This window comes from Triturus cristatus, chromosome 12 (genome assembly GCF_964204655.1).
Source record: "Triturus cristatus chromosome 12, aTriCri1.1, whole genome shotgun sequence".
NCBI lineage: Eukaryota > Metazoa > Chordata > Amphibia > Caudata > Salamandridae > Triturus > Triturus cristatus.
The window spans coordinates 814,904,554-814,931,519 of NC_140595.1; the positions used below are offsets into that span (position 1 = coordinate 814,904,554).

At 43.7% G+C, this 26,966-nt stretch overlaps 1 protein-coding gene across 1 annotated transcript; it reads right to left on the reverse strand.

Moving 5' to 3' along the window:
* Positions 1-1,146: 1,146 nt before the first annotated feature.
* On the reverse strand, positions 1,147-26,710 carry MPDU1 (mannose-P-dolichol utilization defect 1). The gene is made up of 7 exons (XM_085639517.1): positions 26,556-26,710; positions 9,182-9,247; positions 8,418-8,550; positions 7,720-7,805; positions 4,190-4,308; positions 3,660-3,770; positions 1,147-2,362 (listed from the first exon to the last, which is right to left on the reverse strand). The coding sequence occupies exons 1-7, from the start codon at positions 26,647-26,649 to the stop codon at positions 2,231-2,233; spliced, it is 741 nt and encodes a 246-aa protein (XP_085495643.1). The 5' UTR covers positions 26,650-26,710; the 3' UTR covers positions 1,147-2,230.
* Between the last annotated feature and the right edge of the window lie 256 nt (positions 26,711-26,966).

A 26,966-nucleotide genomic window follows, 5' to 3' on the forward strand; every position in this document is an offset into this window, starting at 1 on the left:
GGACCTGCATTACCCACAGAAACTTACACTTAAGCACACCGAAGTACATTCAAACGCTCTACTGACCCAAAAGCATCAGGACACCTTTTTGTAGGGAACAGTGCACTTTACAAATGTTAATAATGAAATGAATAAAACCTCCAACTAAGATAACATTTTTAAGTGATAAGACCAGTGCTTATGTAACAATTCAAATGATTTACTTTCATCTTAAAAATAAAATTCCCTTTCATCTTACATATCAAGGTTGTGAAACACACAAATAGCCTCCCAAGCCAGTTGTATTTGCAGTCACTTTTGACCTCATTTCGGACTTAGCACACAGATCAAACCTGTTATGAGGTCTTGTAACGTCTACCAAGAAACATAAAATCAATTTTGTTTGGCTTTAGCAGTGAGAAGCATATAGCACAGCTCAGCAAAAACCTGGTCTACCATTTCCACAAAGCTAACAATCGAACTTCTAGGCAGCCTACAGACATTAGTTTTCACATGAAGTTCAGGAACTGAAGAAGTCTTAGTTGTAGCCTGGAAATAGGAAATCACACAACCTTAGACCAACAGACCAAACTCGATACCAATTATCAGCAATTTCACAATCACAATTCTTGAGCAGGAAGTAAAACCAACTATGTGAACAAAATTTTATAGTATTTCAAATTCTGCAAGATTAGATCAATTGTCAGGGTGAATTTGATAAAATCATTATTCCAAACATCCCTTGAAAAAATTATTTTCTACAACATCTTTACAGTGATCCTAAAAATCCATATTAACTCAGACAATTGTTAACTTTTCAGTTTATGGCATGTGCCGAAAAGTGTGTTTCCCTGATTAAACTTCATGAGTTAGATTTATTCATTCTCAGTAAAATAAACGTTAAAAATATTTTGAGATTGGCACAGTAGATGGAAACAAAATTTTGGAGGTACTGTAGTAAAATTAAGTATACTAAATTAAAAGGTGAAACTGATAAAAATGCGTTATTGTCAAAATAATATATGCCATTGTAAAACAAGTTTTGTAAAATGCATCATAGCATGAGGCTTAGGAAAATGAACACATGGAAGACAAACAGAACACACACAAGATATTTTAGCAAATTAAGAGCATTGACATGAAGCACCCAAATGACGACACCAAGAATTTCTAATCTATCTTTTAATTGTTCACCTGCTAGGTTCTTGCTTATTTTATTGTCCATTCTCAAAGAGATTTTATTTCTTCAGTTGCAATCAGCATTTTCATTCTCTATCCACATTTGGTTTGGTCATTTGCACGCTACGAGGACGCACACAAATAAACAGGGTAAACAATACCAGGGTACACGACCCCATAGCAGCAAAAATGGACATCACAGTAGCTATGGAAGGGGTCATTGGGAGCAGGCATTCATGCATACTAGCAGACAGTAACTTCCTGCTCGTCTAGTTCTGGGTGACAGCAAGTGGGTGGAATATTAAAGTGTGTGGGCGGGCTGGTGAAAGATCACTCATCAAGGCCCGCACAAGTGCTTGTGGCTGCAAGAGAGGAGTCAGCAATGAGGAATTTGCCTGGTAAAATGCGCCAAGTGCCCACATTTCCGCCAGCCATGCGGATGGGTTCACTCTAGGGCATGCACACGGACCTCCGACCGGTACTGACCCATAGTATCAATCAGGCTAGCATATCCCCATCGACTTGTTGGGAACCCTCCCAACATTTCGAACATGCCACCTTTATTCTGAGCCCCCACCTGCTTGAGAAGGTCATGAGGAGGACTTGAGAGGCATCAGGTTTTACAATGGAGAAAGTAAAACAGACAGGTTTAAAAGACGTTAAAAGCAAAATTCACGGAATGGGTAACTACAGGCAGTCCGAGGGAGACAATGCTTCATCGGCTATATGAAATATTCACATTCTTTCCCTCTGCAGACTCGTGCTTGAGGAACACCCTGTGCCTCCACATCAGAAGCATGTAAAAATGAAGCACTGCGTACTCCCCGACAGTGATAGTTCACACCTAACCTCCCAGTTAGGACTCAGCATCCTTGTGTCTGTGAGTAGGACTCCTGACAGCAGAGCAGAGGGAACTTCCTAATGCCCAAATAAGAGCAGACACGGTCATTCGTAGGAGGAGAGGGGGTAGCTACGCTCTGTAGAAGAGCTGCAGAGGAAGGGCTGGAGATGGCAGAAAGCTGCGCCGTGGACAATGAAGGGAGCCCACCCTCCTGCTGCATCCAGCGTTCCTTTACTTTTTCTTCTTGTCTTCGCCCACTTTCCCCGGTTTTGTGTTCCAGTAATACAGGAGCTGGGATGCAATGATTCCATTGCACAGAGAGGACACGACGTAGGTAAGAGCCATCAGGGGGTCGCCGGTCTCCTGTCAAAGAAGCAATGGTGGGACAGCTGAGCATGGCAGGCAATATATTCATGGTTGAAGAAAGGCAACAGGTTCATGGTTGGAGAAAGGAAATAGATTCATGGTTGGAGAAAGGCAATAGATTCATGGTTGGAGAAAGGCAACAGATTCATGGCTGAAGAAAGGCAACAGATTCATGGTTGTAGAAGGGCTGCCCTCCCAGAAGTCAAAGCAAGCAGAGAAATGTAGGGTGGAGTACCAGTAACTTCAGCTCTAACTCCTGCCACCCCCTTCAGCTTAAGGATCCCAAGGTAAATGTATCAACCATGGGGAAGCAGCTGGTTGAAGTCTGCAGACACACACGGTCAGAAAGCATGGCGGTGTCAGTCTCCTATTCACCTGGGCATTGTATGCCTCTGGCTGGCTACCTGGGCTCCCTTGGACAAGCACTCCTGCCATCCTCTTCCTCTACCTACTCTCACACCAACCACACACACACTGCCCTCATTCATCAGGCATCACCTCTGACTGCATTAGATGGAACTCCCATAGCTGGATTTCATTCTGCCCCAGGCAGACTTCCGGAGCTCGTATGGAATCAAAATTAGAGCTCTCTTAAGTTCAGCTCTTAACAAGGTCAACTGATGGAAATGTTTCTTTTATTTCTATTACCACATCATTTGTCTCCTACCTTTATAATTCATTCATAGCAGTTCCTTGAACTCTGCTCCCATCTCTATATACCTACGATTCATCCTTGACCTGACGCACTCCCCGTTACTCTCTTCCACATCTCATTTCGTATTCCCATTCTTCTTCTTTTACAACCTCTCCTCACAAGTGCCTCTTCCTCACTTTCTCGACCAACCCATCTCTGATGCTCCTACAATGTTCATCCTCTGTCAACCTTTATTCCACCTCTCACTTTTTTCACAAATGCTCCCCCCAATCTTGATCGTTTGCACATGCAATGAACAGAGTAGATCTACACCAAGGACCTATCAGAGATTTGGCAACAACTCAAGAGAAACAAACCCACACCTGGCGCCTGTCTGAAAGGAAGGGCAGCGCGGTTCTTTATGCCCGTCACACCCAATGCCACCTCAAAACATCTTAGATTGATTTAATAGGTTTAATGCAAGCTCTGAGAGGGCACTGTGTCCCTGCACATTGATAAAAACATGCACTTAGGCAAAATGATACTCAGAGTGTGAGTGCAGGAGAGGTTAGATCTTTTTTCACGGTGTTCTAACACGCCCAGGCGGCCTTGCCTCATTTTCTCTTCCACACCTTCATTTATGAAGGTGCTATTACTCACCTGTATGGAGGTAAATATCCTGGCCAGGGAGCCGGCAAACAGAAGAAAAACAGTGACAGCCGAAAGCTGCCCGGTGTGTCCATTCTTATAGTTGGTCCCTGCCTGAATAAGCTGCAAAGGCAGAAAAGATCAAAGTTCACTTCACAGACTAACCATGTGCAACTTGACGTTTCGAAAAGAATAAGACACCATACACTTTTGGCAGGAGATATGATAAAAGACAATCAAGGAATAGGAGAATGAGACCTCAGCCTACCGCTATTATGCTGGCTAAAAAGGACCCGTTTTTGACTGTGGCCACCTAAGACACTCATACACTTATATGAATAGTTCAGGCTGGAGCAGCCTCTGCATTCGTTTTCTCCCTTTGCCCCAACCTCCCACCCTACCAATTGTAGCTCTATACCACACCGGTCCCACAGAAGCCCTTGCCCACCCAAAAAAGCTCGGTCTCACCCAGAGAAGCCATGCCCACCTATAACAAACACCACCCCAATCAGGCACCTCTTCCCATACACATGTCTACTCACGCGACTAAAGATCACGGCCGGCATGTTCGTTGCCTGCATCAGTGTCACCACTGACATAGGGGTGATGGGGCACAGCAGCATAGACAGCGCTGCAAAGTACACTGCCATGAAGAGCACGCCTGAAACAGAAGAGGCAACGTCACAGTCACCACACAACTGAAGAGACAGCAGGGAATAAGAGGCTAAATGAAACAAATTGGGTACAAATAAAGGAGCTAAGACCAGGTACAGAGGAAGGGAGGACCCCTTACTTTGAAGCTTTGGTTCTTATGCCCATTTGCACATGAACAATCGCTCAAGCCTGTAAAAATCACTTTACCTCCCAGGTAAAGTCTGCACAAATTGGGTGTGCTTAATAACCAGCTTAACCAACAGCAATATGTGCTACAGAAAATGTAAGAAACTGCACTGGGGGTATGTGCCTTGGTCTCACTACAGCAAAGTGTAACATTTCTTTCTAAAACGTCCGCTACGCAGCCATTTCACTATGCACAAACCCGTGGAGGTCAGCCTCCACAGCCGGATTATTTCTCATCCATCCCTTATCGTTCCAACAGGGGACTCTTTCTCAACTGTAGGTCATTAATCTTCATATCTGCTGCATCTACAACTAAAACCGCGGCATCCCTGTACACACTGAAAACTGGTTCAGCCTCCCCTCCATGTTGAGATAACGATATGCTTCACCCTCAAATAATCAGGAACATTTGAGTTGGGTGGCCCTAATCTGCAAGGACTCTCTTAAATGCAAGTGGACACCCTCTCATGACTCCTCCTTTCAATGCCTTTCTGCTGAAATCACCCACACAGTATCTAAACTCAGAACGCTTCACAGCATCTAGCTGCCACAGGAAAGAAAAGCATCTCCCTGAATCCCCGAGTGACCAGTTCCTCTCTTTCTTTTGAGAGATTTTCCACTGAGACGTATCTCTCCACTGAGGGAACAAGGAGGTCAATCACACATCCGTCCAGAATCTTTCCTAAATTACAGCCTACTACAACACTATACCCGACATACACACAAGGGTTCCACTGTCAACCAGATCCCTCTAAATTAAGGAGCTGCAACAAACCTCTAAACTTCTTCCTTAACAGTGGTTACACCTTTTACTTTTACACTTTGGTAGCTTCACAGTAAAAAAGTCCTCCGATGTAAATCCTGAAGCGGACCACCAGAAACGTCAAGCATTTTAGCATCATTAGTGCCTCCCTACATCAAGGAACTTCCCTAGCTCTTTTTAGAACAGACAAGTCCACCCTGTCCTCAGAAAGCTGAATGCCAACCTAGATGTGTTAGACTATTATTAGCCATTAAAGCCCATCCCCTTCATAGCTAAGATGCATAAAATGGGTGTTACCGGACACCTAGAGAATTATACTTGCAAAAATACACTGGGGGGAGTTCTAACACCGTTCCCCATCTTGGAACAGTACAGATACATTTTTGCCTCACAACTGTGGAAGATACCACCCAATTCTTTGACGAAAGACACTCCTGACTTCCTATCCTTCTTGAATATTCAGCAGTATCCAACACAGTACACAACACTCTCCTCAAAACCTCAAGCAACCGAATGGCTTCTAGAATTCAGTGCTCGCGTGTTTTAAGTTTTGAGGAAAAGATCACAGTGCCTCAAAAATGGAAACGCTTTCCATAGATACTAAATAACCTTTTAGCACCCCGTAAGATTCCATACTCGACCCTTTACCTGTTAATCTTTATCTGGGGCCACTAGGCCACACACTGCTGAAGCAGGGTACCTCCATTCACCTGTATGCCAACAATACTACTACAACAATTATAAACCAAAAATGGGTGTTTCAACAGAACCAGTATCTTTACATCCACCCTCAAAGAAGTCCAATCTTGGATTTAACACATACAACATTTAAGATCAATTCATACACACAAGACAGAATTCCTCCAATTCTTCTCTAGAAATTATAAAGAGGTGTCATAAACTGGTTAAATGAACTACAAGCCAGGGACCTCTTCCCCAAAACTGCGACTTCAGTAAACTCCGTTGTCTTCAAACCAGACAAACCTCTCCACCTTAACCTACATGTCAATGACATGAAAAGTACCCTGAAATATCAATCCCTTATACCATAAGGAAGGCCTAATGTCGCCGGCAGAGCCACAGTACAATTGCATTGTTTACGTAAATGCCTCTTAAAAAATACCTCAGCACCGCTCAAAGCAGTTCTACTTCAAACTGCTCATACGGTCAACAATAATAAAAAAAACATTTGAGCACACCACATCTGTATTAGCATCCATTGGTGGTTTCCCCTTAAAATCAATTCTGCCCAAAAACACAGCATGCATCACTTAAAAAGACAGTCCACCTAAAAACCATCCTCAGAAGCTTCAGAGTCAGGAGAGGCCTATGAAGCCAAGCCTTGCTCAAGATTGACACAGCCAGACTTAAGAAGACATCCACGCCGAAGAGGAAAGAAGATTTGGAACGCTCTTCCATCATACAATAAGAGATCCTTCTTGATCTTATTATTCAAAAGAGACCTTGCACGCCATCTCCTGATGAAGCTCGCTCACTTGAGACCACCTCTTAACAGTGCTATCAGCCTCCGTCCTCCCCTTACTACCAATGCTCTCCCTCATGTTACTTCTCACGCTTGGTAATGCTTGCCTGCCTTCTCGAGATCTGAAACAAACTTTTTACTGCATCTCTGATCAAGGGAATAGATTCATGTACTCGAAATTAGCACTGTCCACTGCAGACTATTTCCTAAATTTGGGAAATCTGTTGTTTAGTGCACATTCTAGCTTATGTTCTAGATGAAATATAGGTGTAGGTCATATCTTGTTTGACTAGAGTCTTTCAAACTGCCTGGAAAGGATTCAACCCTGATGTAATTCAATCAGTGGAACTATGTGCAGTGAAAGCTTTGCTTTTTTTAAAGCTTTCTAACACAGCGGATTCAGGGTCTTGATCATGCTACATCTTTCCTTACTGCCGGACATCAGCGGGAACGATTCTTGCATGAGTTTTGGCACAAGCAAAACGGGAGTTCTAGGTGATTGCACCAAAAAGGTTCAGCGAGTACCATTTCCTTATAATTGCTGCTTTGGCTGTGTCTTCGGGTGTTGCGCTGGTTATTAAACTTGTCCTTAGATTGTGTTTTGTTTTTTTATCTGATTTGAAAGCACGAGGTGAAACAGCATTTGAAAGTCTTGCTTTTGGTGTCTGTCCAACTGAACTCCTCATAGGTCGGGCGTGGGGGAGGGTGGGGTGCAAGCACACAGGCTGCTTGAAGCTGATCACTAGAGACAGGGTGAAGCATCACTAAACACAGCTTTTCGGGTGTTGTCTACTGTTGGTATCTATCCCCCAAATGGAATCATTACAATGCTTCTGATCATTTACTTGACCTTTACGCCTACAGTTTCTCGTTAAATATTATTGGTTGGTAACAGCTTGCAAAGTATATTTTACTTTCAGTTCCAGAACTATTGATTGATCAAGCAAGGCCAAATTCAAATCTCTGACACTGAGAATGCATGTTACCTTTCACGGTGCGCTCGGTGTAGTAGTGCATGAGGAATCCAATGGCAACTGTCTGCAGCATCAGGAATAAGGCCTCCCCCCACGCACTACAAGGAGAAGAGAGCACTTTAGGCATCGGTCAGCAGAGAGACAGAAATGCAAATTGAAAGTGGGCTCAAGAAAAGGTCACCCTGTCCAGCTTAGGTGCACCCCATTGTTTTTAGCTCATCTGCAGCATAAGACAAGTAGATCAGCTAAATGCCCATCAATCTTGGCCCTCTCCCAAAGGCGCGGCTCAGCCAGAGGAGACATGCTATGTCCTGTACGTACAGTAATGCAAGTAACACACAGTGCATTTCAGCTCCATCGGTTGGGCGTCCACGACCCATTTACAACAGACTCCTACACCAAAAAAGTGACGATACCCAAGACAGCCAAAATAAATCGGTGGCTGCTCAAGTTCCATGCACTTCCCAGCCAGACAGACAAAATGATTTGCTCACCTGCAAATCACAATCACCCAATACACTTGGTTGCTTGGTTAAGCAAGTCAGGCACTTAGAAAAGTTAACCTCCACCAGTAAGAGGAATTAAAATAAATGACCCAAGCCTTCAGCCCCCCCCCCTCCATCTTGGTCATGCTTGAAGCATTTTTTCTTAAACTTCCCATCATATCTACCACTGCATTACTCTGTGCCTTTTGCTGCCTCTTTTCATACCTGAAGGGGAAACTGTTGGCAATGCTGTAGACCATGGTTCCGGTGATGGCCAGCAGCTCCAGAAGTACAGAGTTGAAACTCAAGCCCTCGGCGCTCTTCGCCCCAACAATCTTAAAGATCTGTGGGAGCTTCACTGCAGGAGAGAACCCAAACACAAGAACACTTGCATCACTGAGAATGGTTCCTCAGTGAGGATGGAAAGCTAAACACAGACCCAGAGGAAGGTGAAAGAAAGGACAAAGAAATTGACCAGAAGCCACTACAGGTCTTTTAAAAAAAAAAAAAAGGGGGAGTAGGAAGGTGGAACAATCATCCTGCAAAAGACACAGTTACACTTAAATGCTTGGATTAGTTGGCGTAATAAGAAAATGTCATTATCGGAGCATCTGGGACATCACCGGTGCTTGAACAGAAGAATAAGGGCGGTCAAGGCACAGAGGAATGCAGAGACCAGAAGACCCACCAGCAAAGCCAAGTGAGAGAGAACAGACTGTTAAAGCAGTGAGCACAGGAAGAATGTACTCAGACTTTAAGATGGCATGGTATTATTGGACTAGCAGTAAACTGTTGACTGAGTTTACATATCAGGAGCAGACCGAACTCCGACTATCTTTAGTTCTGATTACTGAAGAACATCAATAAGAGACGTCCCTCGTTTTAAGGATTCTGAATGAAGAGAGAGAGTTTTAGGTTGCATACATACAGGGTGTAGGACACATCAGTAATTTCATTAAGGAGTACAGAAGCAAAGAGGAACTACGTACCCATCAGCGATCCGGCTATGATTCCGATGCCCAGCCCTTTGCTGATCAGGATCTTCAGACAGGGAACTGCAAAGGTTTAGAGAGATAATTCAAACAGACAGGTTTTAGGAAGCATGCGCTTGCCATTGTGGTTGGCATTCTTCGATGAATGACAACTAGGAAACCAAGGTGTGTGTGAAGGCTTTTGTATTAGTCCGTTAGCCCCCAGTATTCAACCTTAATCATCTCCGCAAACAACGCTCCAACAGTGGGTGGTCTCGGTTCAGCTTCCCTCCACCAGATTGTCACCCCTTCCAGAGTCAAAGGACAAGGAGGCAGCTGCCTCAAGGCATGAAAAGCAGCTACTACTGTTCCAGTCTCAAAGCCACTGAGAAAGCCCTAAAAACAGTTTTCACGAGATGGCATGCCACATAGGTGACCTCTTTTTGACTGCCCAAAGAGAAGCGTTCAAACACCAAAGATAATTCCGTTCACAGCTTTTTCATTAAAAAATATTTTTTTCCAGGAATTAATATTGATACAACCAGGACTAAGCCCAAGAGTGCACAGATGTGTTAAATGAAAGTCTAGAACTGTAAATGAGGTATCCATGTGATAGTTGCTGGAGCAGAGTTTTCTGTTAGAAAATTCTGGGGCTTTTGAAGCTCTGGCATGTCTATGCGTTTTATTAATTTATTAATAATTAACAACTAATTATTTGTCTTGTGCAAGTGCATTCTATTAATCAACCTGTTTGTCCTAACACAAGAGAAGGTTACACGAGGGTTAGCATGCGTGTGCTGTTTATGTATTCACAATAACGTGCAAGTTTTCATGTTTAAACGTTGCTGTGTGCTATTTATTTTGAGCACAAAACGCTGTCTGAATTAATGCTTTTTATGTTGCAAAGCTAGATAAATGCATACACATAAGGGTATTAGTGGGGTTTACACTGTTTAATCATTATGATGTAGTAATCTTTATTTTGTCTCTTTAATTAAAGATGGTCTATTGTGGCCTATGAAGGCCTTTATGAAATGGCTGAGAATATTTTGAAGCCTGGCTGTGCCGTGGCGCAATCTGTGATGTGGCAAGGGAGACCCCTGCTGGAAATCGGTTGAAGACAACTGACCGTAGTCCTTGAATGAAAATTTCTATGAGGACATCAGCAGTTTGGAGGATCTCCAAAAGAAATGATTTGTCCTTGGTGGACAAAGGAGCTTCTGAAACGAACAATGAGCTGTAGCCCGGCTGCCGAGGGAAGCGGAATGAGTTAGATACTTTAATAGTTTCTGTTTCTTGGTTCCTGTTCCGTGGTTACGTCCTGTGACTTTTCCTGAGCGGAGATTTTCAGATGTTGCAATGTTACATCTCTTCCTTCTCGTTCTGCTCAGTGATACAGTTTTACTTGTCAATTTTATGTGAGTTTCCATTGTATTTTTCATTATAAAAACTGTTAGCTTAGGGAGGGTTTTTCCCCCCACTCTTTGCCACTTGCCATTTTACCTTCGCTGCGTGAACTTGCGTTGCTGAGGACTGATGCTGAGGACTGTCCTGGGAGACTTTGCCAAGAGACTGGTCCTGACCCGTTCTGACATTTAGTTAGAATAGGTAACTATGAGAAATGATTTATTCTGATTTACTTTGACTAATTTTAGATAAAGCAATATAACTTTTAAACATGGTGTTGAATATTTCTTTCCTTGTCAATTATTGAGTATATTTTTGGTCATTGTTGTATAGATTGTTTATAGTATGTTTAGGGACAACCACTATAATCAGGTCCTATCGCCTAGATATAGATGCAGGGTGGTTTAGGAGTTTTCTTCCCACAGGTTTATTGCTGGTAGAGTATTTGAGCGTATGTTAGTGAAATGGGCCCCAGCGTATGATGAATGTATGTGCGTGTAACTGTGAGATTACTCTATCCGTGGTAGTGGGCATATTTTTGATACCCTGATCTGTATCAATTTCTCTGGTAGCAGAGGATGGTTGTAGATGGTTGTCTTGATCTGATAAGATAAGATAAGATTGCTTGTAAATTAGCTTATTGATTATTGATTTATTTTGATGTTGTTGGTATATGTACTAATATTATATGTTGGAGTTGTCATGTTGAGTTATATGTAGTGCTTCTGGAATTTGGAAGCTGGAAACAGTTCCGTAGTAGGGCAGAGGAAGGTGTATATGCTGCTCTCGGGAAAGACGGAATTGTAAGGAATTACGTGTGACAATTGAAGTTGCGCGTTCACATTGTCTGGGTTCGGAATCAGTGACATCGTCGTATGTTACTATTAGAAAACATTTCTGGTATATAAGGAGTGTGTATCGTAGTGAAGGTTATCTGTGAAACTCTGGTTTTAAGTCCCAGGGATCCGTAAGGATTGCCGTTAAAGCTTATTGCGGGAGGAGTAATAGGTATTCTCTGAGCTTGTTTGAGAACTGGGCAAGGTTGCTTAGTTAATGTATGTTATAATTCTGTAGTGGGACAGATTGTGCGCTGTTCTCGGGAAGCAGGATTCTGTGTGTATGTACTATATTTTTTTTCTTGTATGAATGTGCGTGGATGCATATACATTAATTGATTGTAAGACTCTTTGGATAAGTCCTAGAGGAAACAGTTATGAGATGTATGAAAGTTGTTGACTCTTGAGAAATAGACACTCTTTTACTATTCTGTGGTTAGCGAAGCAGACAATGGAGATGTTTTATGTTGTAACTAATAGATTTTGTGAAATTTTGACACACGAAGTCTACTGAGAGTTTTTGTAAAGGAGGGGTAGACAAGTGACAGAGACAGGAGACAGAGACTGCAGCAGCTGTTGACGTCAATAGGTCCACGCTCTGATTGGATAGTGGATCAGAATAGTGCTCGCACTAGGATTGGTGTGTTGGTGTGAGCCGCGCAAAGATTGGTAGAACTGTTTAGTGACGCAGACACTCCAGGATTGGTGCGTTAACTCGTATTGTATATTTATAATACGGAAAGAGTAGAGAGTTTGATAAGCGCTTACTAAGATGTATTACCAAGAAGAGAAAAAGGAAAAAACCATCTTTGGAAAAGTTAAGATGTGGTTTAGCAAGGATAAAGAGGTTAAGACAAGAGAGGGTGAGTTGCTATCTTCAGCGAAAACACCTGCATCCTTCAGCCATGAAGAAAAGGTTCCTGAGTCAGATATGAGAAGATATGGAGAATATGAGGATGAGGTCCTGAATGACATGATTAACAAGAGACCACCTCCATATAGACCAGAACCAGAAGAGAGTACACCAGTTGTTTCTCCTTTAAGAGATGCAGTTGAGAAAGAAAAAGTGACATCTGAATCAAGAGGTAGTAATTCTTTCAGAGAGAGAGAGAATAGAGGTAGTGAGGAAAATACTAGACAATTAGCAAAGACGACAACAGAACTGACTGAGAAAATTAGAGAGTTAACGATGAATCTAGAAGCTGTTACGGTGCCTGTAACTATAGGTCCGGTAATTCCAGTGTTTGATAAACAGAGGACAGGTGAGAATGGACTGGTAGTTCCATATATTGCGAATGATTTGACAAATTCAGCTGGTCCTTCAGGAGATTCAGATAAAAGGACAGGGAGAAGTGACCTGAGACAAACAAGACATGACACATGTAGTGACTTGAGACAAACCAGACATGACACATGTAGTGAACTATTGGATGTTAGTGAACCTAGTTGTTCAGGGATGCCAATTTTAGAACCACAGAAAAAAGTGGTTCCAGTGAGAAAAACTGCAGAAATAACAGTTGACGATTTAAATGATTGGATGAAAGTTCTTCAGAAAAAGGATAAAGATTCACAAGTTATTGATGTGGTTAAGTTACGTATAGAATTAGAAGAGCTTGTGACAGGAACAGTTCCAACAGAAATCCTGAAAAGTCATCATGATGGTGAATTAATGTTTATGTGCAAGAGCATAACATGGAGGGCAAGAAATACACATGACAGGCTGAGAGCAATAGCAAATGAGCAAGGAATTGACATTGACAGAATAAAGGCTTTACAGAAAACGTACAGGATGGATTTCACAGAGAAGGACATAGAGAGTTTGAATGCTTCCGGTAGAACAAGACAGATTAAGAAAATGATAGCACTATTGCGAAGATGGGGTGATGTAGAAAAGTGGAAGGATAGGTGGTATAAGAAAAGAAAGGAATCTGAAGATAGAACAACTTACTTAGCATTTCCAGTGAGAGAAAAAGAGAAACTGAATGTGAATCCATCGACACTTTTGCCGGATATTGAAAATATGGGTATAAAGATGGAAGATGATCATGATTGTTTGGATGTGCTTGAGTATTGTACGAAACCGAGACCAGACATAAGGGATATTCCCTTACCTGAAAATGACCATGTGTTGTTTGTGGATGGATCATGCTTGAGGAATGATGATGGTGTGCTATGTGCAGCATGTGCGGTGTGCAAAGTTTCAGAGGTCATGGAAGCATCGCCATTGAAAGGAGTGAAATCTGCGCAAGTTGCTGAATTAATAGCATTGACAAAAGCTTGTGAGATTGGGAAAGATTTGAGGACGACTGTGTTGACTGATAGTCAGTATGGATTTGGAGTGGTGCATGATTTTGGCCAACTTTGGCTACAAAGAGGTTTCTTGACATCGAGTGGAACTCCAATAAAGAATGCTGAGCTGATTGGAAAATTGCTTGAGGCGATACAGCTGCCTAAGGAGTTAGCAGTTGTAAAATGTGCAGCACATGTTTCAGGAGAGGATTTTATCACTGTTGGCAACAGGTATGCTAACGATGTGGCACAGTATTGCGCGAAATTAAATCAATCAATTAACAGGGAAAGAGAAAAGAAAGAAATGTCTTTCCCTTCTGTGATGTTTACTAATGTCCTAGAAACGTGGGATGAAGTGAAACAATTACAAGATGAGGCAGGAGAAGAAGAGAAACAAGATTGGGTTAAGGCAGGATGTGCTCCAAGAGAAACAGACCATGTTTGGGTCTACAGAGACGGCAGACCAGTGATGCCAAACTCAATTTTGTCGTCAATGGCAAGGATGTATCATGGCCGGGGACATCTGGGGAGGGACGCGATGGTAAGGTCCTTTAAACCTGGTACAATGCAAAGTTTAGGACGATTGCGGAGAGCATCTGTCAAAGGTGTTTAATTTGTCAGCAATTTAATACAGGGAAAAAGACAGTGGTGAGTCTAGGGACAATTGGCAGAGAAGGAGGTCCTTTTACAAGAATGCAGATTGATTTAATTGAAATGCCCCAAGTGAACAGACTGAGGTATGTTTTGGTGGTAGTCTGTTTATTTTCAAGGTGGGTGGAAGCTTACCCGGCTAGAAGAAATGATGGATTAACAGTGGCAAAATTACTGTTGAGAGAGTTGATTCCTAGGTACGGGTTTCCAGTAACAGTCGAGTCTGATAGAGGTAGACATTTTCAAAATGAGCTCATGGGTTTGATTTGTGAAGCATTGAAAATACAGCAGAAGCTACATTGTGCATACCGACCAGAGGCTTCTGGTGTGGTTGAGCAGATTAATGGCACAATCAAGAATAGGATTGGAAAGATGTGCTTAGCCACTGGCATGAAATGGCCAGATGTTTTGCCTCTAGTTCTGATGACAATGAGATCTACTCCAGATAGAACTACTGGTTTGAGTCCGCACGAGATAATCATGGGACGTGCTATGCGCCATGCATGCGTGCCTGTAAATAAGTTGGTGACAATAACTGATGACATGATTTTGGATTACTGTAAAGGCCTGGCTGACGCAGTTCATTCTGTATTTCACCGGGATGGAGAAGAAGTTACCACACTTGAGAAGAAGCAAGCCCATGATCTGAGTCCAGGTGACTGGGTAAGGATTAAGGTGCACAGAAGAAGAAATTGCTTGATTCCAAGGTGGGGAAGGCCGAGACAAGTCATTCTGACTACAACGACTGCAGTAAAATGTGCTGGAGTGAAGCACTGGGTACATGCAAGTCATACTCTGAGAGTTCCAAGCCCGAGAGAGGGAACTGGTGAAGAGTATTATGAAGAGTCAGATTCCAGTGATGGTGAAGATCCTGAAGATACGGAATCAGTGAGAAAAGAAGCAGAGAGAGCTTCAAGAGAATCACTGCGAGTATCAGAGAGAAGATCAGATTCTGTTAAAGAGCCTGAAGTTTCTGAAGTTTCAAGTAGCAGTGGAGGAAAAAGAAAAGAAAAGAGAAAACACACAGAGACTACTCCTGAATCAGAAGAGGAGGAGATTGAAGAACCACTTGAGATTATTCTTGAAGGAACAGGGTCAGAAGAAGATAGAGAGGGACAGATTGCGGAAGACCCCCGAGGAGGTGTAGGGAACATTGATGAGGAGCTAGGTGAAGGGACAAGTAGACAGCAAGAAGATTGCGTGTCGGAGACCCGAGGAGGGACAGAAGTAGGGAAGTCTCAAATAGTGGTGAAAGAATCTGTGAAAGAAAAGAAAACTGCTAAGAAACGAAAGCAAGAGGCAATTGAAGCAGAATCGGATGATGAAAATGAACAGACAGAGGGTCGAGTTCTGAGAAAGAGAACTTTGATTGGAGAAAGGAGTGTTGAAAAAGTGAAGCCGAAAAAGGTTGTGAAAGGAGATCGTTGGCCTAACAACCAAGTTAAAAGGGTGAAATACAGAATAATAAGAGCAAATTCATCAAAAGCTGAACAAGTGAATGAAGTATCCAGTCAAACTTTAAAAGCTGAAAAAGAAGAATGGAAGAAATCAAAAGAACCAGTAGAAATAAAAAGAGTTAAAAGACCCAACCAAAAGTACAGATCACCGGAATGGTCTTATGTGACACTGTCTGAAGAAGGAAAAGAAGAAACAGTGACTCGAGATAATCCGGAAGTGGTCTTGAGAAAAGTGGTTGAGGAAGATACTGGTGAAATCCTGAAAGTACTCTTGATTGACATTGGAGAAGAGTCAGATATTGAGGATTTAAAAGTTGGAGAACTGATACAATTTGATGTTGAAGAAATTGGAGTGAAAAATGATGAGTATCCAAACTGAGTAAAAGAAGGATTCACTTGGTCTAAGTGAACGGAAAGATCTTTGAAGAAGTTGAAGAGTTTGGAACAAAATGTTGGAGATTTCAAAAGTTCTAATTTCAGTAGTGGAGTAGTAGAGGTTAAAGCAAAATGGCTAACATAGAGAATAATCAAAATAGATGTGCCTTCTTTAAAAGATGGTGCAAGATGTGCTGCTGTTGTACTGGATTATTAATGCTTCCATGGGGTGTTTTAGTTTTATTAGTTACTTTTAAGATTGAGTTTGGAATGGACACAGAAAACATGACTAATATAGAGAAGAATTCACAAAAAAGTAGTTCCAATTAGAAGTAGTAGTTACATACACAAAGATAGGTCAATTAATAATTTTTCTAGTAATGTTTTTTTCTAAACTGTTATATAAGAAGCTAACACTTTTGGTGAGATTTTTATTAAAGGAAAAGGACTAACATTAGATTACATTTTTAAGAATAATTTAACTTGCAGTTTGAAAGAAGAGGAGAAAGCTTTCCTGGATATGGTAGAGGAAAGGAGAGTGAACATGCATGAGAAAGCGGGAAAATATGAAGTGAGTGAGACAATTTGGGACATTGAGATGGGAAAAGAGTTGAAAGATGGGGCTAGTCCAACTTTAGCTCTAGATGCACCGCAGAAGGGTAAACTATGCATTACCAGAAGGAAATCCCAATATGATACATATTTCGTGGGGACTAGTGAGTGCCATGATACATACTTCGTTGCGACTGGTTGGGGTTTCAGAGGTGGAGAAGATACAATTTTTCCAGGAGTGTACTATGTGTGTGGGAACAAGGCTTATTACAAGTTGCCTGACCTTTGTCGTGTATAATCGTTGCTTTACTGATACTAAGATTAGTGTGTGTGTGTGTTGTAAAACAGGGGAGGGAGGAAGAAATTGAATAAAGAAAAGAAAAACAAGAGGTTGAAGAGAGAACCTCAAGAGATTGAATTAGAAGAATTGAGGGAGAGTGTTTATTTAGAGACTAAGAGAGATGATGAAAGAGTGACTGGTGTTTAATGTTGTGTAAGGGGAAAAGACATTTCTGATTTCTCCTAAAATGGGACTAAATTTTCACAAATTTTTTTTTGGGTTTATTTGGTGATAAAATCACCAAAGGGGGGATTGCTGGAGCAGAGTTTTCTGTTAGAAAATTCTGGGGCTTTTGAAGCTCTGGCATGTCTATGCGTTTTATTAATTTATTAATAATTAACAACGAATTATTTGTCTTGTGCAAGTGCATTCTATTAATCAACCTGTTTGTCCTAACACAAGAGAAGGTTACACGAGGGTTAGCATGCGTGTGCTGTTTATGTATTCACAATAACGTGCAAGTTTTCATGTTTAAACGTTGCTGTGTGCTATTTATTTTGAGCACAAAACGCTGTCTGAATTAATGCTTTTTATGTTGCAAATCTAGATAAATGCATACACATAAGGGTATTAGTGGGGTTTACACTGTTTAATCATTATGATGTAGTAATCTTTATTTTGTCTCTTTAATTAAAGATGGTCTATTGTGGCCTATGAAGGCCTTTATGAAATGGCTGAGAATATTTTGAAGCCTGGCTGTGCCGTGGCGCAATCTGTGATGTGGCAAGGGAGACCCCTGCTGGAAATCGGTTGAAGACAACTGACCGTAGTCCTTGAATGAAAATTTCTATGAGGACATCAGCAGTTTGGAGGATCTCCAAAAGAAATGATTTGTCCTTGGTGGACAAAGGAGCTTCTGAAACGAACAATGAGCTGTAGCCCGGCTGCCGAGGGAAGCGGAATGAGTTAGATACTTTAATAGTTTCTGTTTCTTGGTTCCTGTTCCGTGGTTACGTCCTGTGACTTTTCCTGAGCGGAGATTTTCAGATGTTGCAATGTTACATCTCTTCCTTCTCGTTCTGCTCAGTGATACAGTTTTACTTGTCAATTTTATGTGAGTTTCCATTGTATTTTTCATTATAAAAACTGTTAGCTTAGGGAGGGTTTTTCCCCCCCACTCTTTGCCACTTGCCATTTTACCTTCGCTGCGTGAACTTGCGTTGCTGAGGACTGATGCTGAGGACTGTCCTGGGAGACTTTGCCAAGAGACTGGTCCTGACCCGTTCTGACATTTAGTTAGAATAGGTAACTATGAGAAATTATTTATTCTGATTTACTTTGACTAATTTTAGATAAAGCAATATAACTTTTAAACATGGTGTTGAATATTTCTTTCCTTGTCAATTATTGAGTATATTTTTGGTCATTGTTGTATAGATTGTTTATAGTATGTTTAGCGACAACCACTATAATCAGGTCCTATCGCCTAGATATAGATGCAGGGTGGTTTAGGAGTTTTCTTCCCACAGGTTTATTGCTGGTAGAGTATTTGAGCGTATGTTAGTGAAATGGGCCCCAGCGTATGATGAATGTATGTGCGTGTAACTGTGAGATTACTCTATCCGTGGTAGTGGGCATATTTTTGATACCCTGATCTGTATCATAGTCATAGGCCAACTCCACTATAGCTGCAAAGCTGCCTCGAAGCACGTGTAAAACTTTCAGCGAAACCTCACATACTGCAATATCTGACAACTCACAGTCTGCTGTACCATATGGTATCTGTATTCTTCAAATGGCCACCCTTACGAGGATACATTATCACACCGTGAGCTGGAAAACCTTCCAGGGTAGTTTTATTTTAGCTCTGTACAGTGCGGACCACCTCGCGTTGACGTGTAACTTTACACTGGAGTGAAGCACCAAGAAGAACCCACTATTAAAACATACATAAAGTCAAAACCAGACTGTAATATACATTTTGAAATTTCAATTATACAGATAATACTTGTCACGGACACCAGGTTGAAACAGTAGAGCAGTTAAATCCTATATACATGTCTGTACATGTTCAAAGTACATACTATTGACTCAGATAGAACTGGAATGAAAGGAAGGCTATAGTTGTACAGCATGCTACTGGACTACAGTTGGGAATCGAGTGAGTCCAAGGAGTGGAATGGATGCAAGTGGTAATTTAGTATGGATTTGGAGTTCCTCGTTCGACCTCGAAGCTGGAGAACCGGGTTCGAGTCTCTGAAGGGACGCTCGACATACTGCGATTCTGGGCAAATCACGTAATCTCCCTGTGCCTAACAAAATGAATTTGTTAATCTGTAATGCAACTGATGCTCATGTAAAGTGCTCTGATACCTTCGGGTTGAGTTTGCACTTAATAAAACTCACTAAAAATAAAAATAAAGAACAGCACTGTCGGAAATTTGCCCTTTTTGAAGGGTCACCCTGCATCTTTTTTGTCTTTTTGATGACTCCTATTTTTGAATCTACAGAACTCAGTGCCCTTTACCCCTGCTAACCAGTGGTAAAGTGCTTCTGGTCCTCTTTTTAGCATGTTAAAATTGGTAACCACCTGATTGGTTCACATCATTTGCCAAAAAGCCCCTAGTATATGATACCAAGTGTACCCTGGGCCTGTAAATTAAATGATACCGGTGGGCTGCAGCACCCATTGTGCTGTGCCTACCATTGTAGCCTTGCTGTGCAGTTTTAAAACTGTACATTTGATCTGCCAAATAACCCCTTTTGAGAGGCTTAAACCTTCCTTATAATTATTAGTCAATCAATCAATCAATCATTCGCATTTATAAAGCACGCTACTCACCCATAAAGGGTCTCAAGGCGCTGGTGGGGGGGGGGGGGGGGGGGTCAGTGCTCGAAGAGCCAGGTCTTGAGCGGTCTTCTGAAGGAGAGGTGATCAGGTATGGCGCGAAGGTGGCTGGGCAGAGAGTTCCAGGTCTTCGCTGCCAGGAAAGAGAAGGATCTTCCTCCGGCGGTGGCTTTGCGGATGCGGGGTACGGCTGCCAGGGCCTGTCCGGTAGAGCGTAGAGTGCGCGGAGGAGTGTAGAAGGAGACGCGGTTGTTGATGAGTTTGGGTCCGAGGTTGTGAAGGGCTTTGTGTGCGTGGGTGAGGAGTCTGAAGGTGATCCTCTTGTAGACTGGGAGCCAATGGAGTCTCTTCAGGTATCCGGAGATGTGGTGGTGGCGGGGTATGTCCAGGATGAGTCGTGCGGCAGCGTTCTGGATCCGCTGAAGTTTCCTCTGCAGCTTGGTGGTGATGCCGGCGTACAGAGTGTTCCCGTAGTCCAAGCGGCTGGTGACGAGGGCGTGGGTGACGGTCTTCCTGGTGTCAGTGGGGATCCAGCGGAAGATTTTGCGGAGCATGCGGAGGGTGTTGAAGCATGCCGAGGTCACCGAGTTAACCTGTCTGGTCATGGAGAGGGATGAGTCCAGGATGAAGCCGAGGTTGCGTGCGTGGTCGGTGGGTTGGGGAGTGCTGCCTAGGGCGGGGGGCCACCAGGAGTCATCCCATGCGGTGGGAGTAGGGCAGAGGATGAGGACCTCCGTCTTATCTGTGTTCAGTTTCAGCCGGCTGTCTGTCATCCAGTTCGCTACTTCCTTCATGCCGTCATGTAGTCTGGACCTTGCTGAGGTGGGGTTGTCGGTGAGGGATAAGATGAGCTGGGTGTCGTCGGCGTAGGATATGAGGTCGAGTCCGTGTTTGCGTGCAATGTTCGCCAGGGGGGTCATGTAGACGTTGAAGAGAGTGGGGCTGAGGGAGGATCCTTGAGGTACGCCGCAGATGATCTCCGTGGCTGTGGATCTGAAGGGGGGCAGGCGGACTCTCCGAGTCCTTCCGGAGAGGAAGGAGACGATACATTTCAGGGCCTTGCCTCTGATACCGGCGTTGCTGAGGCGGCGTATCAGGGTGCGGTGGCAGACCGTGTCGAAGGCTGCAGAGAGGTCCAGGAGTATGAGGGCCACGGTTTCTCCCTTGTCGGTCAGGGCTCTGATGTCGTCCATGGCTGCGATGAGGGCGGTTTCGGTGCTGTGGTTGGCCCTGAAACCGAACTGTGTGGGGTCGAGGGAGTCGTTGGTGTCCAGGGCGCTGGTGAGTTGAGCGTTGACGATTTTCTCAATCACTTTGGCGGGGAACGGTAGGAGAGAGATGGGACGGAAGTTTTTGAGTTCGGTGGGGTCTGCTGTGGGTTTCTTCAAGAGGGCGTTGAGCTCTGCGATTTTCCAGCTCTCCGGGAAGGTGGCGGTGGTGAGGGAGGCGTTGATGACGTCTCGGAGGTGCGGTGCGATGATGTTGTCGGCCTTGTTGTAGATGTGGTGCGGGCAGGGGTCCGATGGGGATCCGGAGTGGATCGAGTTCATGACGCGGGTGGTCTCCTCGGTGGTGGTTGGGCTCCAGGTGAGGATGGTGATGATGTCGGTGGCGGGTTCCGGGGGGGGGGGGGTTCGCGTTGGTGGTCGTGAAGCTGTTGTATATATCGGTGATCTTGTGGTGGAAGAAGGTTGCGAGGGAGTCGCAGAGGTCTTGTGAGGGAGGGATGGGGTTGTTTTCTGAGTCCGGGTTGGAGAGCTCTTTGACGATGCCAAATAGTTCCTTGCTGTTGTGGGCGTTGTTGTCAAGTCTGTTCCGGTAGGCTGTTTTTCGTGCGGCGCAGAGGTGTTGGTGGTGTTGGCGGGTGGCGTCCTTGAGAGCTGACATGTTCTCCTCGGTCTGGTTGAGGCGCCACTTCTTCTCGCGAGCGCGGCATTCTTTCTTGGAGTCCTTGAGGTCGGGGGTGAACCAGGAGTTTTTCTTGTGGTTGTTGGTGTTGGCTTGAGTCTTCAGGGGGGCCAGGAGGTCGGCGCAGTCGGAGATCCAGCTTGTGAGGTTGTTGGCGGCTTCGTTGGGGTCGGTGGTGTTGGTGGGTTGGTTCTGGGAGAGGGTTGATGCGAGCTGTTCAGTGGTGATACGATTCCAGTGTCGTCTTGGTGGTTGCTGGGTGTGGTGGTGCATGGTGGTCTTCTTGAAGCTGAAGTGGACACAGCTGTGGTCCGACCAGGGGAGTTCGGTGGTGTGGCTGAAGGTGATGTGTTTGCTGGAGGAGAAGATGGGGTCGAGCGTGTGTCCGGCGTAGTGGGTGGGGGTGTTGACTAGCTGTTTCAGTCCCAGGTTGGCGAGGTTGTCCAGTAGGGCGGTGGAGTTGTTGTCGGTAAGGTTCTCCAGGTGAAAGTTGAGGTCTCCTAGGAGGATGTAGTCGGTGGATGAGAGTGCGTGAGGGTTGACGAGGTCTGCGAGGTCTTCGCTGAACTTGGTGCGAGGTCCTGGTGGTCTGTACATGAGGGTGCCTCTGAGGGTGGTCTTGGGGTCGCTGTGGATCGCGAAGTGGAGATGTTCGGCGTCGGGGAGTGAGTCGTCGGTGTGGGTCGAGATGCGGATGGAGCTTTTGTGTGCGATGGCGATGCCTCCTCCGGTGCGGTTGGTGCGGTCTTTCCGGATGATTTTGTAGCCGTCGGGGATGGCTATGGCGATGTCGGGTGCCGAGGAGGGGTTCATCCAGGTCTCGGTGAGGAAGGCGATGTCAGTAAGTCACCCCCTAAGTAGGCCTTATCGCCTATAACGCAGGGTACATCATTATTAAAAGTAGGATATGTAAAAGTTAATGTTAAACATGTCCTTACAGTGAAAAGCCCTTAAAGCTATTTTCACTATAGCAGTGTTGGCTGTTCCATAGAAAAGACTTAGGACAAAATATTAGGTTTATTAAAGGTTAGCTCTGGCTTGGAAACAACTACAATTTGTTTTTTCTTTTTGAAATATTTATTACAAGGCCAATTCACTGATAAAGTCGGATTTATAATAGATAGATTGGAAAGGGGAGTTTTACAAAGTTATTTTTGACCTGCCTAACGTCCCTGGGAGATAAATAGGCATTTTGCTCTCCCACTTCTGCCAGACAGTAATTTTCATTTGAAAAGGCATGAATGAGGTGTGAACTGGCTCCCAGAACCAAACAATAGGCTGACCTAACTGGGCAGAGTTGATCTATCTGAACCTAACATGTTATGGAGGGTAAGGCTGTGAGGATCCTTTTTGAAAATTACTTGCCTTAACAAAGCTGGTGTCGAACAGAGTCCCCATGAAACAGAGATATTAAGATGGCCCCTGGTGAGACTTCTGATTGATAAGCCACAGTAACTCCTGAAGCATGGAATGCAGCTGAATGTGATGGAGTCAACAGGACAGATAGAGTATGAGCAATTCAGTCAATCATCAAGATAATGGTGGAGATAAGTGCTCTCCTATGCAGAAGGACCATGGGGGAGCCAACAACTTGATGAACACCATCAGAACTGACTTCAAGACAAAGGGCAGTAAACAGAGCTACGGGTGACCTGAAGGGACAACAAAACAGAGTAATCTCTGATGAGGCATGCCTATGGAAATGTGTCCTCTAGCTAGTTGGATGCCATACAGTCCCATAGAAATACCATGAGGAGAATGACCCGAAAAGTGATGCTAAGCTAGCTATCCTTTGTGAAGGAGCTCAAACTTTTCAGGATGATTATTGCTCTGTCCAATTTTTGCACCAGAGATAAAGTGGACAATCCCTCCAAATCTCCCCTGGGAGAGACTTGAACGGCTGTTCCAGTGAGCCTACCCTTAGACGAGGGCTACTTGGACGGGAAGAAGGAATAACCTTTGTACTAACCTTTGAAGCAAGAACAGAAATTGTAGCAAGTTGTAGACTGTGGAGTTTGGCTGTACTTTTGTCAATCGCCCCTCCATAGTGTTGGAAGAAGAAGACCACCAAATGGCTTCACTAACTTTGTATCCTCTGCTATTTAACAAGGTCTCCTAATTTTTAGCCACAAAGCTGAAGTAGCAGCAAACTAAGAGAACCAATAGAGTAAGGGAAGACAAACATTGGCAAAGTCAATAAGTCTTGCTTTTGGGATCTATTCGCTTTTCCAATTGCTATTGGCTGTTCTGTGCAGTGTTGTAACACTGTGCTGCATTGTCAAAGTCAAATAGTTTTAAGTAGGAATAGGACCAAGAAACATAAAGTGCCAATGATACTCAATGGTCACGGTAGAGGTGGACCTAGATGCAATTAGACAGTGAACATGATGGAGTGAGTCGGATACAGCTACCAGGTTTGTCCTGTTCAAAACTTTTACCTTCTGTCTTTGGTCTATTATGTACCAATCCACTACTTGAGTACACTTCTAAAGATCCCCTGGGAGGCACTTAGTGATTCGGTGAGTGTCAGGCAGAGGCTAACAGCAGGGCCCAGTCTATGGCCAGCTGCCACCTGTTAGTCAGGCAATTGCAGGAAAGGCCTCTTGTAGCTTGCTCTATCTCTGTAGCTTTAAAAGGAGGGAAGCCTTATGGCCCTTGGAGTCCACTTCTTTGTCCTGGGTACAGGAGAGAGCAGGTCTAGTCCTTCAGGGCTTTTCTCAGGTCACAGACAGCCGGTTCAGTCCTCTTCTGATCTCTCCTCAGGTCCAGGAGTGTTCTCAATTGGGTGTCTGGAGAGGCCACATTTATGCCTGGCACGAGCCAGTGGGTAGGAATGACTAGTGGGCACACCCGAACCAATAAGTTAAAAGTTTCTGGGGACAACCATACCCACTTTGCCCATTTTCAAGATGGCAAAATTCTTCAGCCACACTAAATTGTGCTCTGAGGGCTGGGAGTGTGTGTGGTGAGTGTACAATGACAATGCTGGTGTCCTCACACATAAATAATAATAAAGAAGTTTATAAAGCGCATGGTTATACTGCCTAGTATGTCCCCGCGCTGCGATACAAGTGGGCCGTCCTCAGGGGTCATTATCGATCAGACAGGAGAAAAAAAGACCATCTACTCTATCCTGAAAAGCCAAGTCTTCAGGTTCTTCCGGAAAGTGTTTTCGGACTTCTAATTCTAAACTTCAGTTTGGCACAGTTCCTGTACCCATAATAAATGCAGAGATAAAACTCTAGTAGAACAAAAGTAGGTTTTTCCAGCACCCAGACAGTGGAAACAGAAGAATTGTTTGGCATCATGTTTCCCTTCATTTCAAGTGCAGTGCTATATGTAAACCTAGCAGACCCGTCAAGCAGGATATGACAGTCAAGCAGGATTTGACACTGTAATGTCAAAATTCAAATGCCAATTGCAGGCTAGCAGAAGTGCGAGTGCAAATGCTAACTTAGCGACCAGGATTTTCCGGAAGGGAAAGGTAACTTCATAAAAGTTATTTTTCCTTAATATTTATGACTTCACCATTGAATTGGACAGCTAATTACTATTAAAAATAGTAGTTTAAGTTGTTTTCTAGCTCGTTCCATTCCTGAGATACAGCATAAGGATGTTTTATATGTACTCTGGTTGTCTGCATAGGAGAGCTAGGCCTGTCGCAGTGAAAATAAGCTTTTGGGTTCTAGGCACTGTAAAGGCATGTTATCATTAAATTTCTGCACGTGCTACTATTAAATACCATGCACACTGCCTTGTAGTCCACAAGGCCTACATGGGGTGACTTATTAATATTTAAAAGGGGAGTTTAGACCTGTCAAAAGAGCTTATTTTGATAGGTTAAACTGCAGTGTTTAAACTGTGACACTCAAACTACAATGACAGGTGTGAAGCCATGTTTTACACTATAGAGGATGACACAACTTTTATAGGTAAATTAAATATACCAATTAGGAACATGTCAATTCGACCATGTTTAAAGGGGGGCACAGGCACTTTACCACTGGTTAGCAGGATTAAAGGGCACATAGTTCTAACAGCAGCAAAAGTATAGGGTCAAGCAAAAGGCAACAAAATATGGAGTGGCCACTTAGAAATGGTGGATTTCCTACCCAAACCACGTTATGTCTGTTATATTACCTAAGGGATGATCCAAGGAAAACCTCACTGTGAGATCACTATCAGTTTACCCCTAATGACGAAGTGTTAAGTATAAATAAAGGGGCATGCAAATGCCGAGACCTGTGTAGTAAGCTAATTATTCTTGTGTCGTTGCTGCATGTTTGAACGTGATACACATATGCCCCCTATAAAAATATATGTAGGCACAAAAGCAGTTGAGAGAGAGACAGGCAGGTGAGCATGTACAGGAAACCCACTGCCCAGTAAGACATATGTTTTTTACAGGGCAGTGGTTGGAATCTAATGCCATCTCATGGTTGGAAAATAGAATGGGTTTTCCTTAACCAAGATGGCGGCAACGGAGTCACCATTTAAAGTGAGGGTTGACATTCAAGATCTCACTTTGCAACTTAAAGGGTCTGAGAAGTCCTTGCCCAATTTCAATATGGTGGGCTCATGTAAGTACCGTCTGCCCATATTAACCCAAATCAAAGATGGGAAATGTACGTTTTGACAGAGAAACTGCCCATACCAGAAATGACAGCTGACCTTCCTACACCGGTTACAAAGTGCCTAGAAGACAACGAGGATGCTCGTGGTCATGGATAGGCTCTGCACCGCACCAGTCCACTCCATCCTTGACCAAAAGCTGATCCGCACCCCTCACCGTGCAAAAAGTTCAAATGCAAGAAGAACTCTTCATAGCACAGTTCCGTCATCAGGTAGGGAACCAACAACTGCTTCACTCCTTCGTCCGCCATCTTGAGTAAGGACCGAAGTCTGCAGAGGATGTGTTTCCACAGACAAGCGTAAGCTTTGGATTGGAGAGGGGGAAAGGACATAGAAGAAGTACTGCAAACTGGAAGGCGGAAACAAACAGAACTCGTGGCCGGTAGTTGTCAAATTAGCAGCCATATTGGAATAGACTTATTTATCTCGCCTTCAGAGCAAACAATGCAAAGTTGGGGAAAAAAATGAAAGGGACACTTACACTTAAAAACACAACAGACCTCTTGGACAAGAAAGAATCCTGCCAGGGCTACTAACAATGTAGAAGTCAAATGACTGCGGTCAGACA

Coding starts and splice junctions, on each gene's coding strand:
- MPDU1 (XM_085639517.1), bottom strand. CDS start 26,649: ATGGCGGACGAAGGAGTGAAGCAGTTGTTGGTTCCCTACCTGATGACG. Junction 8,551..9,181: donor CATAGCCGGATCGCTGATGG/GTACGTAGTTCC, acceptor TCTCTCCTGCAG/TGAAGCTCCCACAGATCTTT. Junction 2,363..3,659: donor GGATATTTACCTCCATACAG/GTGAGTAATAGC, acceptor CTTCTTTGACAG/GAGACCGGCGACCCCCTGAT.